This window comes from Astatotilapia calliptera, chromosome 5 (assembly GCF_900246225.1).
Source record: "Astatotilapia calliptera chromosome 5, fAstCal1.2, whole genome shotgun sequence".
Taxonomy (NCBI): domain Eukaryota; kingdom Metazoa; phylum Chordata; class Actinopteri; order Cichliformes; family Cichlidae; genus Astatotilapia; species Astatotilapia calliptera.
In genome coordinates, this window is record NC_039306.1 from 5,111,183 (window position 1) to 5,126,298 (window position 15,116).

General features: G+C 39.3%; 1 protein-coding gene across 3 annotated transcripts in view; it reads right to left on the minus strand.

The window, feature by feature from the left end:
- ppp1r16b (protein phosphatase 1, regulatory subunit 16B) overlaps positions 1-15,116 on the minus strand; it is an 85,922-nt gene that overhangs the window by 37,463 nt on the left and 33,343 nt on the right. For all 3 annotated transcript variants that reach the window (XM_026166819.1, XM_026166817.1, XM_026166818.1), the window contains exon 3: positions 4,385-4,455. In XM_026166819.1, coding sequence (XP_026022604.1) covers positions 4,385-4,455 — 71 coding nt within the window. The remainder of the gene's footprint in view (positions 1-4,384; positions 4,456-15,116) is intronic.

Here is a 15,116-nt window from a genome sequence, read left to right on the forward strand (position 1 = left end):
AAACGCAGACTTACTATGAGCTACAGCTCTGTGAAACAATGGTGTGAGCTCCCCCTCGTTTCAACATAAACGTGTTTTATTCACGAAAAGAAATAAAGCCACAATCCTAAATTGAAACAGCGATGTCTTTGATTAGTGGAGGTCAACGTCTATGCCTTTGTGGCCCACAGATACAATCAATCAATCAATCAAACTCGAATGTGTTTGGAGAAAGAGAAACTGAGTATTACCCAAAGAACATCATCCTCACAGTCAAGCATGGAGGCGGAAACATGCTTTGGACTATTTTTCTGCTAGTGGTACAGGGCAACTTTTCCACATGGAGGGACCAGTGTGAATGGGACAAGGTCTTCCAGCATGACAATGACCTAAAACATATCACAAAGGCAACAAAGGAGTGGCTGAAGCAGTGGCTTAGCCAGTCTTCAGACCTGAAGCTTCCTAAAACAACGGTCCCCAACCTTTTTTGCACCACGGACCGGTTTATGTCTGACAATATTTTCCTTTAAAGGCAGCTAAATTGAATTGAATTATAGGTCTTTAAGGTGTCGCAGATAAATACAACAAAATAAAACCAGTAGCGGTACCAAAAAAAGGAAGATTTATTCATAACACACGGGAAAAGACCGAGGGAAACAGAGTTAATAATAAAAACCATTTTTAAAAAAAAATAACGCTAAAAACCAATTAAAACCCTGAAAGCCATAGATTTTAACCCGGGCCTCAACTCTCGCGGCCCGGTACCAAACCTCTTATGGCCCGGGGGTCGGGGACTGCTGTCCTAAAAGATTTAGAGAATTTAGAGAAGAGCAGTGGGCCAAACTCCCAGCTGAGATGAGACAAGAAATGTCTTACCACTTGCCAACAAGGCTTTCTCCAACTACTAGGCCATGTTTGGTTGGGATTAAATTTTAACTTTAAAAAGAAAAAAAAAAAAGCTGAAATTGTGTTTTTTCTGGAGTTTTGGTTGATATTCTATCTCTGTCCCTTAAAATGAAACCACCATAAAACCTTTCATGTCTTTGTAAGTGAGCAAACATACAAATTCAGCAGGGGATCAAATAATGATTTTCCCCCAGTGTATGCTTTACTATTGTACTCGACAAGCTTCCTCATCAAACTTGTCACACTTGACCCCCTATAGCAGGGTGCTTGAAAATGACACCAGAACACATTAGAGGCTCTCACCGCTGTGTTTTATTACATGATTATTTTGGCACGAACATTTACCCACCAGAGTGGAAGCTACACCCCTGAGGCTCATCCACTAAATGGAACATTTACCCACATTTGGCAGTTTGCTGGGTGCTAATTTGAACTCTGGATGTCAGAACTTATGAAATAAAAGAGCAGTAAACATGTTTAAATGCTGCAAATCACTGTAGAGTAAAACTGTTATTGCCTGTATGGCAGTACTGTAATACTGTGCATGTGCATATACTTAGCAGACAGAAACAGTGAAAGCAAGTTTTTCCCCCTCAGATATTTTCAGGGTGAGCCCTCTGAACTGGCAGGCTACTACTTCCAATACAGCAGTTTTCCTTAAAATGAAGGACTGAGGCTGTGTTTCGTGTCCACGCTCCACTCACATTTACGCAAACAGACAAATGCATGTACGCTGATTTTAGACATCCCAGCTAAAGGACTCTGGATGCATTCATCGAAAAAACTGTAGTAAATACTGCAGTGTGTGTAGCTGTGTTATTGTACATACAGTGACCCCCTGCAGGACGCCTCCTGATTAATGTCTCGAGTCAGTGAAGCGAGACCAGTCCAGGACAGGTATGACACTTCATTTAGAGAACATCACTGCTACCTTCCTTCATTTATCTCACCTTCTGTCGGGTGTCTGTGTGTGTCTGTATGTGTGTGTATGTGTGTGTTCTCACACTCATTTCTTTCCCCAACATCCATTTCAGTATCTAGTTTACTGTCTCTGCTTAATCTAGCTTCTGAAAAACAAGATGACAAAATGAACACAGAAGAGCATTTGTGTGAATTTCCTTTGTGTGACTGTAATTTTTTACAGTGTGAGCGCATGCATGTGTGCGCGTGTGTGTCTGTATGTGTGTTGCTATTCATAGTCACGAAAAGGTCTCATCTTGAAGACACTGGCTGACCCATCCAAATAGCAGATTACCAGGTACACACACATTCAAAGCTGAAAGGTCAATCTGATCTCTTGGCAGCCCACCACTTTTAAAAACAGCATTCACACTGTTGGTGACTGATGGACTTCAATTTTCTCTTCCCCTGTTCATTTCACCGCCTCTCAGCAGGAGCCTGGATATTAGGCTGTGAACAACCAGGAGAGAGAGAAAAGGACGGCTGTTCGAGCTGAAGCAGACTGAGAAGCTAAAGAAGGAGAGAGGACATAAACTGTCAGGGGTACACTGAAATTGCACAAGGAGACAAACGAGAAGAGCGGGGGACGAGGAGCTAAAGAGCAGAGGGGAAGCCAAAGTCATAAATAAGCATCGGGCCTTCTGAAATGTTTAAATGTCATCACTCAGGAAGTCAGATTTGTTTTTATTTTACATTAAAATGTGACCCCACTTGGGGAAGGTTGAGAAAGTTTGATGACTTCAACATTGTAAACAAATGCTTTTTCACCCATAAAGTTGCCATCCAGACCTAAATAAAATCTAGAGTTTACTCTACGAGCTGCTTCAGCAATTGACATTTCAGCTCAGGAGGGACAAACAAACCGATGCAGTGAGCTATACCAGCAAGTTTATGGCCATCCTGCTCCTTCAATAATCCAGCTTCCTGCAAAATAAAATGTTCTCTCCTGCTCCCATGTTTCCAGGAATCTTTCAGCTCAGCGATGGACGCTGGGACTGAATAATGGCGATGTCAGAAAACCTACAACTGGGGTACAAAAAAGTTTATTTTTTAAATTCAAAGGCTGACTTTGTTTACTGAGAAGTTTAAAATGAAAAGTGACACGCAGAATTGATTTGGTTGAGGGGGAAGCTTTGATTATCATGTCAGTAATAGCTTTCATTAGCAAGTGAAAACAGGCCTCACATCCTCTATGAATATCCGACGGCAAAAAATGATTCGTTTCCCCAAAACTGAACTCATTTCCGGACTATTAAAAATCATTTTTTCAATGTCAGAAAACCTCAAACATTAATTCCCACCCAGGCAAACCTCTCTGGAAATTATTTCATTACATTAGGGGCGATCGTGGCTCAAGAGTTGGGAGTTCGCCTTGTAATCGGAAGGTTGCCGGTTCGAGCCCCGGCTTGGACAGTCTTGGTTGTTGTGTCCTTGGGCAAGACACTTCACCCGTTGCCTACTGGTGGTGGTCAGAGGGCCCGGTGGCGCCAGTGTCCGGCAGCCTCGCCTCTGTCAGTGCGCCCCAGGGTGGCTGTGGCTACAATGTAGCTTGCCATCACCAATGTGTGAATGTGTGCGTGAATGGGTGGATGACTGGATATGTAAAGCGCTTTGGGGTCCTTAGGGACTAGTAAAGCGCTATATAAATACAGGCCATTTTACCATTTACATTTCAACAAAGAGATGGTGATGGCGGAGGTAGAAAAAGCCTTGATGTTACAGCGTTCAATGAAAAACACATGATCAAAACAAAGAGATTAAAAAACGTTTTACACATATTATGTGTCTAACAATAGTAAATGTCAGCGCTGCCCCAATTAAAATGATTAACGGTGCATTTTTCTGAACATTTCCTCTACCTAATTATTATTTTCACCTCCCCAGTTGGTGCCTTTTTTTGCTTCTTGAAGGTCAGTGGTAGAGGTAAGAGACTGTCACAAAATACAGGAATACTCCACTGAGGTGCATATTTTTAAAAGGGCTGCATATAAACCGAATTCCAAACATGTTTGGATTTCACATGAAAAATAAATATAACCAGACTTTAATGACTGGCAAATCTCATAAATCCATATTGTATTCACAATAGAACCTGTTGGATCCGTTACCAAATAACCAGTAATCAGTTGAAAAATGTTTGTCCAGCTGTTTCTTTTAACTTTTCCAGCCTTTTGTTGCACCCTTACAGCTTTTGTTTGATTTATCGCCACCATCAAATTCAATATGAGGTAATATTTGTCTTAATATTTGTCGATTATGTTCAATCGTGAATAAAATATAGCTTTATTTTTCACAGCATCCCAACTTTTTTAGAGCTGGGGGTGTATATGACTAAAAAATGCTCGTAAAATACTGACATATTCTGCATGTCTTAATCAGGAAATTCAACAATCAGTATAAAAAAACTGGATTAAAAAAATGAGACTCAAATTATACATCAAGTTCTTAATCTTCTTTTAAAAAAACAGGCAGAGTTAAAACACATCAGAAAAGTCAAAGATGGACATAAAGAAGGACAGGTGGAGACAGATAATCTTACCTGATGCAGAGCTGTAAGGCCGTCTTCATTGCAGAGGTCTGGACTCACATTGTTCCTCAGCAGGTAACGAACTGTTGGCAAAGTGAAGAAAAGGAATATCAATAAAGCTGAACGTTGCACATACACTTCCAGGATGTCTTCGAGTGCTTTGAAAAACTGCACTTCCTTTTATAAATTTATCCCCTTGCTTTCGCATAATTAAAGTCCATTTTGTGGCTGAGAATTGAAAGATCTTTTCGTTTCTTTCGCCGCTTGTGAGGCACGTGTGTTGCGTGGTTATTCGGCTGTTTGGAGAATAAACAAATTAACAGATCCAGGTTAAAAGCACGACAACACCCTATATACCTTAATTCCTTTTAATTGCTGAAGAGGCTGCAGGTGCACTTCAACTTAACCTTTTAGTTAAGGGGACATCACCAATCAATCTACAATCCATTAATCCTGCAGTATAATCGTGATGCATCTCTGCAGGGACAATCTCTCAAATTATCAGCCCAGCCAGGATGTTACTCAACTGACCTTGGAAATACAGAGGAATGGGCGAAGGGTGAGGTGGGGATTGTTGTGACGGAAGATGGTGATGATGTAACAATGCCTGGGATTACACAGTTAGTCTTCCCAGACAGATAAAACTGCCACAATTCACAACATATCAAGTGCCAGCTGTCTGATTGCTAAACCTGCCGGCCTGAACAGGAAGTGGCACGTAGGGCTCCTCTGAGTGTCATAATTACTCCTGCTTTTTTTTTTTTTTTTTTTTTTATTGGGGGGGGGGGTTGTGGCTGTCATCTTCCCAGACAAAAGACACCTCGTGAGTGGTTGAATCAGATTATGATGCTGAACGCTGAGAGAGAGACATGAGATGGTAATTATCACATCATGGCTCTGTACACAGTGACATCACACAGCATGTATATATTGTAATATATCTATATCACTAAAGCACTTCTGGATGGATGCAAACTGCATTTCGTTGCCCTGTACCTGTGCATGTGCAATGACAATAAAGTTGAATTCTATTCTATTCTATTCTATTCTATGTGCACGTTTCACAATAATCTTTGTACAGCTGTCTACCTAAATCAGGCTTCACTTTCTCTATAAAGACTATTTTAAAATCACATTTTCCTTTTTCTCATTTGACAAATTTTGATGTGAATGCTCAGATGTGCATTTTTGTTCTGTAACAACTGATCTTGGCCACTAAAAATGTAACAACAATTTCCACAGATGTTTAAAAAATAAATAATGTGTCATGAATTCAAGCACTTTACACAACAAGATGCCAATCACTCATATTCAGGAATGCAATTATCCTTTTAAACATCAAAGTAATTACACCGATTGGCAGAATTATCCGTCTCACACGGTAACATTTATCTGCCATGCTGACAACTGTAACATTGTTTGCTCCACATCTGGTCATCTAATGGGGAGAGATACCCAGTATCTTACCACAGAAAATGTCAATCAATACTGAGCAGGTCCATTGTCCTTTACTATATAACCTCTGATTTAGATTCAACTCTAGTAAAGTAATTAATAAAGAACAGTCTGTGTGTTCTGTGAGAGGAGAAGAAAAAACTTAATCAACCAACCAACCAATCAATAAACCCGTCATCTCAAACTGTAAAGTGTATTGTTGGGGGTACAGAGTACTAATTGAAACCTGCCTAGCTGAATGTATCGACATTTTGTCAATATTTCACTTCTCTGCTCATTATAACATCAATATGCGGTTTAGATTGCGCCATCTTTTCTTTATTTTGAGCACGAGTATATTTCAGCTCCTTTCAAGAACCTTTTGCATGAAAAAAACAAGCAGCAGATGAAAAGCAGGGTCTTCGGGAGGAGCTGTGCCTGGCATCTTTTGGCAGAAATCTTCTGAAAGTTAAGAACAGCTCGAGCTCCCAGGCGAACGCCCATGATATGACCTGCATTTTTTTGTGACAGCTAATAAAGAGCAGGGAGGCAGAGTGCGCTACAGAGGGAGGTCACGATAAGAAGCTGAATACAAATGGAAGTGGAAGGTTCAGTATTTAAGCACACTGGCTGAGTTGTTTCCTCTATGTGGGGGTTTAATTGAAGCACTGCTTAAAAATAATGGCAGATTGTCATAATGGAAGAACACTGTGCTCTGAGTAAAATGTGGCTCAGAGAGTCCTTTTTCCATAATAAAATAGAATGATTAAAGTGCAGCCATTATCAACCTATTTCTATTACACAGCTTCCTAAAACCTGCATTGATTAGACCTCAGTTAAGCTTTTGATATTCACCCACACCACAGCAGTATAACTGTTATATGTTACTTTGAACACTTTTGGCATCGTCACAGTACGTCTACAACTTGAGTTGCTCTTAAAACCCAAAGACGCTGAACCAAACCAGAGAAAATGGGCTACTGCAGCATCACGCACTTGTGCAAAATCTAAGAGAGGAAATAATGATGAGTGCTCAGAGAACTGAACCAAGGTTATACAGTGCAAGCTCAGTCTGACTGCATCCCATAAACGCCATAAACACTTCCTTCGTTTTCTTCCATTTTCCTCCCCAGTGACATGGGTGGGAAAATATAATTGCTCTGCATTAATATTTTATTGGGTGGCCACAAGTTAGTAATGCATTAGGAGAAGATAAGTGAGTGTTGGCTAGACATTACAGTAGCAACTGACAAAGAGATGCACATGTATGACTATCAAATGTAATAAAGCTAAGACTGTGTGGTTGATGGTGAGTGAAGTACTTCTGCTTTTATCTCCAAGTCCTTAATTTAGCACTTGTAAAAAATAAATAACTAAATAACAATAATAATTTGCATATATTGGAAATTTCTGGGGGTGACCATGAGTGCTTAGAAAAACTTGGCAGATCTACGAATCCATGCTAACAACAGCTCACAGGGAAATGAAATCATTATCCAGCTTCCCAGTTTTGGTTCTCCAATCCAGGCTTTTTAGGAGGTTCTATATATAGTCTAACAACATGTGTTATTATATACACGCATAACATTTACTTCACAATGAGTTAAAGCAAAAACCTGCTTATTGCCTTTTAATAAGGCTCAGGAAACTCACAAGTAAATGGTGACTACAAGATGTAGAATGTTATTTACTGACCGCGCTAAACATTGCTCAGCAATAAATTTGAAAAATGTTGTGAGGTGGAATCGACAGCTTTGTTCATAAATACAGTTTTGTTTACTCTGAAAGTCTGTGCCTAGAGACTGAAGGCTAATATATATGTCAGACTAAAGCTTTATGGAGATTAGCACATTAGCGATAAGGTGAGTGGTGCAATCGTCTGGCAACAAGCGTGACAAACATTGCGGGATATTATGATGCGTCGCAAAAATAAGATCAATCCAAATCAAATGTATCTATGCTTCATGCATGGAGCTCGTCCAGTGTGCAGTAAGCAACAGATTCAGTGTCATGTAGCCACAATTGAGTTATCATGTGCCCACACCTTACCAGCTTGTGGCCATGAGTTATTGATCTTTTCCCACCTATGTTGCCATGGGGGCTCTGTAATTTGCAGCCCTGTGTTGTTACAGTGTACAACCGGATTGTAAACACGAAGCCTCAGAGGAACTATGGGACTAACATCACTTTGCAGCTGCATCCTCTGTTATTTTCTTATAATGAGAGAGGGATTGTGTTTTCCTGGATTTCAAAATATAAAGGTCCTTCATTTGGCTAGGTGCGCAGACTATAGCTGAATATAAATTGCATCCATCAAGCACACAAAGTTTAAAAAAAAGGCCCCCGTTCCAGGCAATTTCTTTATATTAAGGAGATGAAATGTCTGATGTCAAATGGAGTACCTCAATATGTGTCTAGTCATATTAGAGTCCCTGAGGATTCAGTGTGATCGACCACAGCAGAGAATAACAGCCCCCTCGTAGCTAAATATTTCTGCTAAGTAACAAATCAAGCACCGACTGAATGCCGACACATGCCACTGTCTCTTCTAATTTCAGACTGAGTTTAAATTGCCACTAAGGCAATCAAAGACAAAAACTATCTATTAAAATAATTCGATTATTTGAGAATCTTACGACAAACTCACTTTAATATCTCTATTTTGGTCATAGGACGTCTGAAAGAAAGCAAAATATAAAGACAGATGAAGATATAAACGCATTCAGGATAGAACCCTCATCCACTTTATTTACACTTTCCTGATTCTTATTTTACAAATTAAATTGTCTGTATGGGGAAGAGAGGGCTGCCTACACAACACCCACCTCCTCCTGTCTGCATGCCAAAGGGCCCTTGAGCAAGAAAGTGAACCCAAAGTTGTTCGGGATGGTAGACGAGTACCTTGCATGAAAGCTCAGTTGCCAGTGCTATGTGAGAGTATGTGTGAGCCAAAATGTGTAAAGCACTTTGTGAACGACTAAAAGGGGAAAAAAGGCACAATACAAGTCCATTTCCCTTTTTCACTACACCCACGAGTTACCGACCGAGTGTGATGAGTGCAAAGCTGTAATGAGAGGACTTCAGGAGGTCATGAAAGAATATTGATTTTTTTTTCCCAAAGTAGCTATTCCCCTTCTCTTACATGCAGGGATGCTAGAGTTCAGCTGCAATCTAGTCCCAAAGTACAGCTGGGAGGTGCTCAGCATTTTCTACAAGGAAATACTCACAGATTTGGTATAACCAGCCTTCTGGTTGAATATGGCCATTACATGTTTAGGCAAGAGGTGTGACCCAATACTTTTGTTCATATAGTACATTTCATATTCATAAGGTAAAAAGGTTTCATTTCACAGAATATTTGTTGGAGCCACGTGCCTCTCATGCAGCTTTGCATCACAGACGAACACACTAACCAGATCACAGGCTTAAGGTCCCACGGTACCACTGTTTGCACACACATTAATGGCATGTGTGTAAGCCAATAAATCAGCCCCGTCTTTACAAACTACATTAACTGGCCGTTCATTTCCTATTAATGGAAATCAGAATACATTTACCTCCTCAGGCAAGTCTCAAATATGTTATTCTACCGATATGTTGAGCAACAACTATCACTCTTCACCGACCCCGCTATTAATCTCCCTCAATCTCATTCTGCTGTAAATACTACTTCACCAGATACTTGTTGAATTCATGCCGTGGCGTGCTGAAGTTGTCCTGGCAGCCCCACATCTTTTTAATCTTTAATTTCTTTAATAAGTTAATTAAACATTTGTCCACCTATACCTCCATCTATAGGTGTGTAAAAACAATTACACCTTACCGATGCCCATGAGAAATGATTGTGAGCATGTCATTTCTCCTTCACTTTTTTATTTGCAGGTTATCCTCTGCATTAACATACTGTCGACACACACATTGTCTTTCTCATTGTCTAAGTCTGGAAAAGCAATCAGAAGGTGCCAGTTTTATAATAGTGTTTGTCGGCAGCAGAAGTCTGATAGCTGTGGAAATTATACATTTTATAAATATGTGAAAATCCACAAATGCGCATGCAGACAGCGCAGACACACTCAGACACATCAGACAGCGTAATGTGCCATTGGTTTTTAGGCTGAACTGCATCGATGCAAAATTGCTCTGTCTGTGACAGGGTGAATATGCTTTGGAGTTATGATGTGCGACGATAAGAGAGGTGTGAAAAATAAAACGTCAGACAACAATGGATGCAATCCACTAGAGGAGTGTTGTCACTTAATATTTATGAACCATGCTATTGGTATTTTATTTCAGCTATCATTTAATGTGTATTTTATATTGTTGTGTCTGGCCTGTCTGACTCGATTTGTGTTAGAATTCATTAAATTGCTCATGAAATTCAGATTCTTTACAATTTATGCAAACTGTAGTTTTAATAAAGCATATAAAGGGCAGAGAGTGTATAAAGTATAGGACCATAGACCTTCTAAAAATCAGAGAGAAAGACACAACAACAAACAGAAATGTCTCAACAAACAGGAGCATATTTTATTTTCTCGTTGAGCGTGTCCACACTTTAGGTAGCACAACATGCAGCTGTAGTTTAAAAGAAATGAATCAAATTTTCTACATTTTATTTGCATCAATATTGTTTTGTGTATATGTGACTTAGTGATGCTGTTGTGACTGACTCGTCTCATTTCAAATAAAATTCCACTGAGGTCAAATCTCCGTGACGTGATTTGCAATAACGAGAGACTTCAAAATAAACCCCCTACCAGCTGAAAGATCGATCGCTGAAACACTTTTAAAATAAAAAACCACAGAAAGCAAACATTATCATCAAAAAACCCACAACAAATAACACCCTTTTAGCAACATAAACTAATTACCATACTGTAATTAACAGATAACTTTGTGAGCATTTTAGCTGTCACAGGGGACTAAAAACGAATAACACCAAAACCTCATAACTTTATCTCTATAATTAAAATTATAAGCTCTGTTAAAAAGTCAATTAGCAGCTTTAGTAAGCTTCAACAAAAAACAAAACAAAAACAAAAACCAACAGGTTTTTAACTGAACTGCTTGACTTACTTTCCAAGTTCACTTTTTAGTTAACTTGCGTCTCCTGTGTCTAATTGTCAGAAAACATTGTAGCAGTTTAAAGGACCTGAATGTTACTGAATGTATCCATTTTCTTAACCACTTATCCAGCCAGTGTCGTGACCCCTGAACAGATCACCAGTCGATCACAGATTTAACAGAGACAGATTAACCCTCGTGCAAATACTCAAAGACGTGAGTCGACTGTGCTTGAAAAAAGAAAGTTCAGCAGTTAGGTCACGTCTCTCCTGAAAAAAAGATCTCAATCACAATAAGACTTTTACCTGGATAAATGAAGGAAAGCTGGCTTTTATTCAAAAATCTCACACTCGGATCGACGTTTTCTGTCTGAAAGAAGTTGCAATAATCTAACTATACAGGCAGATCTTTCTCTTATTTCTAGAAAGAACCACATCATCATTTCCATATACCAATCAGCTGGCCTTATAATGCTGAACATACAAGAGCACGAGTGATAAAAACTGGAACACTGAGATGGCTGCTCTACTTTTGATCAGCAGCACATGGACTTATCTCACTGATGGCACAGCCGTTTTATGACAAAGGGAAAGGGGAATTTCAGAAGATACCTGACATATAAACCGTAGAGTGAGGGCATAAGGGGTAAAATGCAGTCATAAGTTATACAGACAGATTCTGGAGTACCAAAAGATTCACAGGAGGGAAAGAAAAGCGCAGAAAGTAAAATTGAGTTGGCGACAACCCATGAATGTGATTCCTATCAGTCTGTACCAGTACCCTGTGGGACGGAGCAAACACACAAACAGAAAAATCTTTAAAAAGCAATCCATTACATGCAGGAATCACCATGGCAATTATCTGCATACCGCACAATCCACTAACACAAATCCCATGCACGTCTTCCTGGGTGGGTCCCATAAATTCCCACTGAGGGAGTAGACGGAGTTGGACGAGATGCTTCCCCAAAGATAAAAGATACATCAACAAATAACGGTGCAGGAACAGAAACCCACCCTTCCTTCCGGTTATCATCAAGTACAGTGTGTGTGTGTGTGTGTGTGTGTGTGTGTGTGTGTGTGTGTGTGTGTGTGTGTGTGTGTGTGTGTGTGTGTGTGTGTGTGTGTGTGTGTGTATGCATGAGTTGGAGATGGAAGAAAATCCTACACCAGTTATTTAGGTCCCAACTTTCCTGAACACAGATTATTGATAAGAAGATATTTCCACACAAAGACGCGTGCTCTGAATTAAACTATGAGATATCTACAGGACCAAAAAGGACTCTATAGCTTTCCAAGTCTTCTCTTATTAGAGCTATAACTCCTCTTTACTGCCTAAAGCTAGCAAAATAACATTTTGAAGGAGTAGTTCCAGTAGGTGATTTCGGGATGATAATAATGCACTGATAATAATACACAGCAAGTCAGCAAAGATCACAAGGCTCACTGGTCTACAGGAGATGGAATAAATGAGCCAGCTACGCCTGAACTAAAGCCCTAAGTACTCCACTGTGCATAATACACATACATATTACCGCCGTGCCTGTTCAAAAACACCGGCCAACACCTTCTGATGATAAAGGCTCACGCAGGACTTCAACATTAGCATACCATTGCAAAGGGTGAGCGCAAACCATCATATGAGGACTGCTCATGCAAACAAATTCTCACTCAATGCTCGAATTCCTTCCACAGCAATACACCCACTAAGTGTAAGGTGGCCACACACATAGAACCAGACTCCTTCCTTTAGAGGAGGGCTTTCATGATATGAAAATAGCACAGTGGTGTAAACAAACTGGTAAGCAGTGGTAAGCAACCAGTTCACTTACCACTGCTACTATCTGCAATGATATGTGAATTAACAACATAACATCTATATTTATTTTTTATGTATCATGGTTATTATAAATACATGGTAGTCACCCTTAGTTTATAGTTAAAAATCGACTTTATAGACAAAACTATTGGGCCACACCTCTTCAGTTATTTTTTCATTCCCATCGTCGCAGGTGTATAAAGCCAAGCACCTGGCCATGCACTTCGGCTTTACAAACATTTGTGAAAGCTAAAGCTTGTTTTTCGCTGAGCTCACTGACTTCAAGTGTGATGCTGTAAAAGGACGTCACCATTGCAACAAGTCAGCTTGGATAAGCTGTACATGTGGAAACAATTAAGAACCATGGCAACAGAGAGGGGTCTCACAGAGTGGGTGCACAGTGCATATAAGTGGCAACACTCTGCTGGACTCAATGACAGCAGCACTCCAAAACCTCATCTGGAATTAACATCAGCACAAAATCTGTGCACCAGGAGCTTCGTAGCATGGGTTTCAATGTCAGAGCAGTTCCTGTAGGTGTAGAGTATAGTGTGCAATACGTTATACTATATGTGACATTACATGATACTGATATTTAATTGTTTAAAATCAAAGTTATTATCAATAAACAGTTACTTTTTGAGGCGTTTCTTCAATTATTCTTTTCAAACAAAGAACATATTTCACAGATCAGAGTCTTGGGCGGATATCTGTGAAATTGGGGTTATCACTAAAGAATACCTCTCAAGGACCTTTCACTTTAACATCATCATAAGATCCACATTTGTGGTTTTCTTAAGAAGTCTTAGGTGGATTTCCATGACGTTCAGACCTGGCAGGTGTGCCACAGGATGGACTGTATGGTAAATTTGGTGCAAGACGTTTTGAACAAATAAAGCAAAACTAGTAAGTGTGCAATTTTTTTTATGGCTGGTTAGCGAATCAACGTGCTAAAATGTGTTTGCACTGTTATTGTGAACATTTCACTAAGGTGATTAAAGCATTTAGCAACAGGTCTACCACGGGGTGCTTTCACAGAGCTGCCAACAGAGCGGACAGTTGGTGCTGTTTCAATAATAGTCAAAGTAATGCAGAAAGTCGACTGACAGAAAAACAACTGTTAACATTTAACAAATATCAGAAAAAGACTGGTGCACGGGTTTCCCTTAGTCATATATAATTTGAAAACTGAAACATTTTGAACCGTTGATCAGATAAAAGAAGAGATTTTCGATGACAACTTGAGCTCTGAAACTTTATTTGCCACTTTTAAAAGTCATGTTTCACAACTGATAGACCAGTAATTCATAAAATACTTGGAAAAAATGTCCAGTTCATTCTTCTTCTTCGTCAATTATCCTGTAGAAAACCTCTTTTTCAACACAGACCTATTTAAAACTGCACAGTTTACAGCACCAACTGTACAGTTTTCCAATACAGCAGCATATTTCAGTTTTACATTTGCAGCTGTATTGAAATTTTTTGTGTTTGTTAAAGCAATAAATGGCTACCTTTAAACATTCATGCAAAAACAAGCAGTCATTTCTAAACACTGTGTGGAGTTTTGAGATTAAATTTTAAATACATGTCTCTACACCAGGTTTGTGCACTTTCATCTGAATATACAGAGTTCTCATTGATCATTTCATTGCATGCTGAATCTACTGAACAGCCTTCCCCCTTAATGCAGCTATACAGATGTAGATCATTCTGGGTTCATTTTAAGACCCTACTTGTTTCAGTTCACAAAACTCTGTAGATCACTGCTAAGTTAACGGATGCACAGATGCTCTTATCTTTTATTTTAATGTCTTTCAAAGAACAAAAGAAGAACAGTTATTAGAATGGATATTCTTACTTTAAGGGTTTATCTGATGATCCTGACTGCCACCAATCCAGTCAGTCTGGTCATATCTCACACCCATTGCTCACTGATAAGAGGGAATCACCAGTAAAGTGAGGATCGAGTAAAGACTGTGGTATGAGAGAGCCTGCTTGAGGTTCAGGTCTGAGATTATTCCTCATGGACAATTGATTTTCTTTCCAGTGTGTCCCTTTTTATATTAAAGAGACAAATATTTGTTGTGCTGCAATAATAGCTGCCACAGTATCTCTTAAACCACACTGATACCTATTAGAGTGCTTTATCCAATATACCCACCATCTCACAGCCCTTTATAAACCCTCTAAAACTGTGATATGAGGGGAAGCCGGTTCTAATATATAAAATGCTAGGCTGGTATTTCTGTAAAACATTATAAAATGATTCAGATTAAATACCATGAGGGGGTTCTTGAAGCTCCATTAACAAAAAATGACATTTTTCCAAAAAAATTTAAAATGAACAAAATGTATTTTTTGCTATTTCCTTAAAAAAAATAATGGATGGGAAACTTCTCAGATTTTTTAAGGAAATAGCATCCAGTAA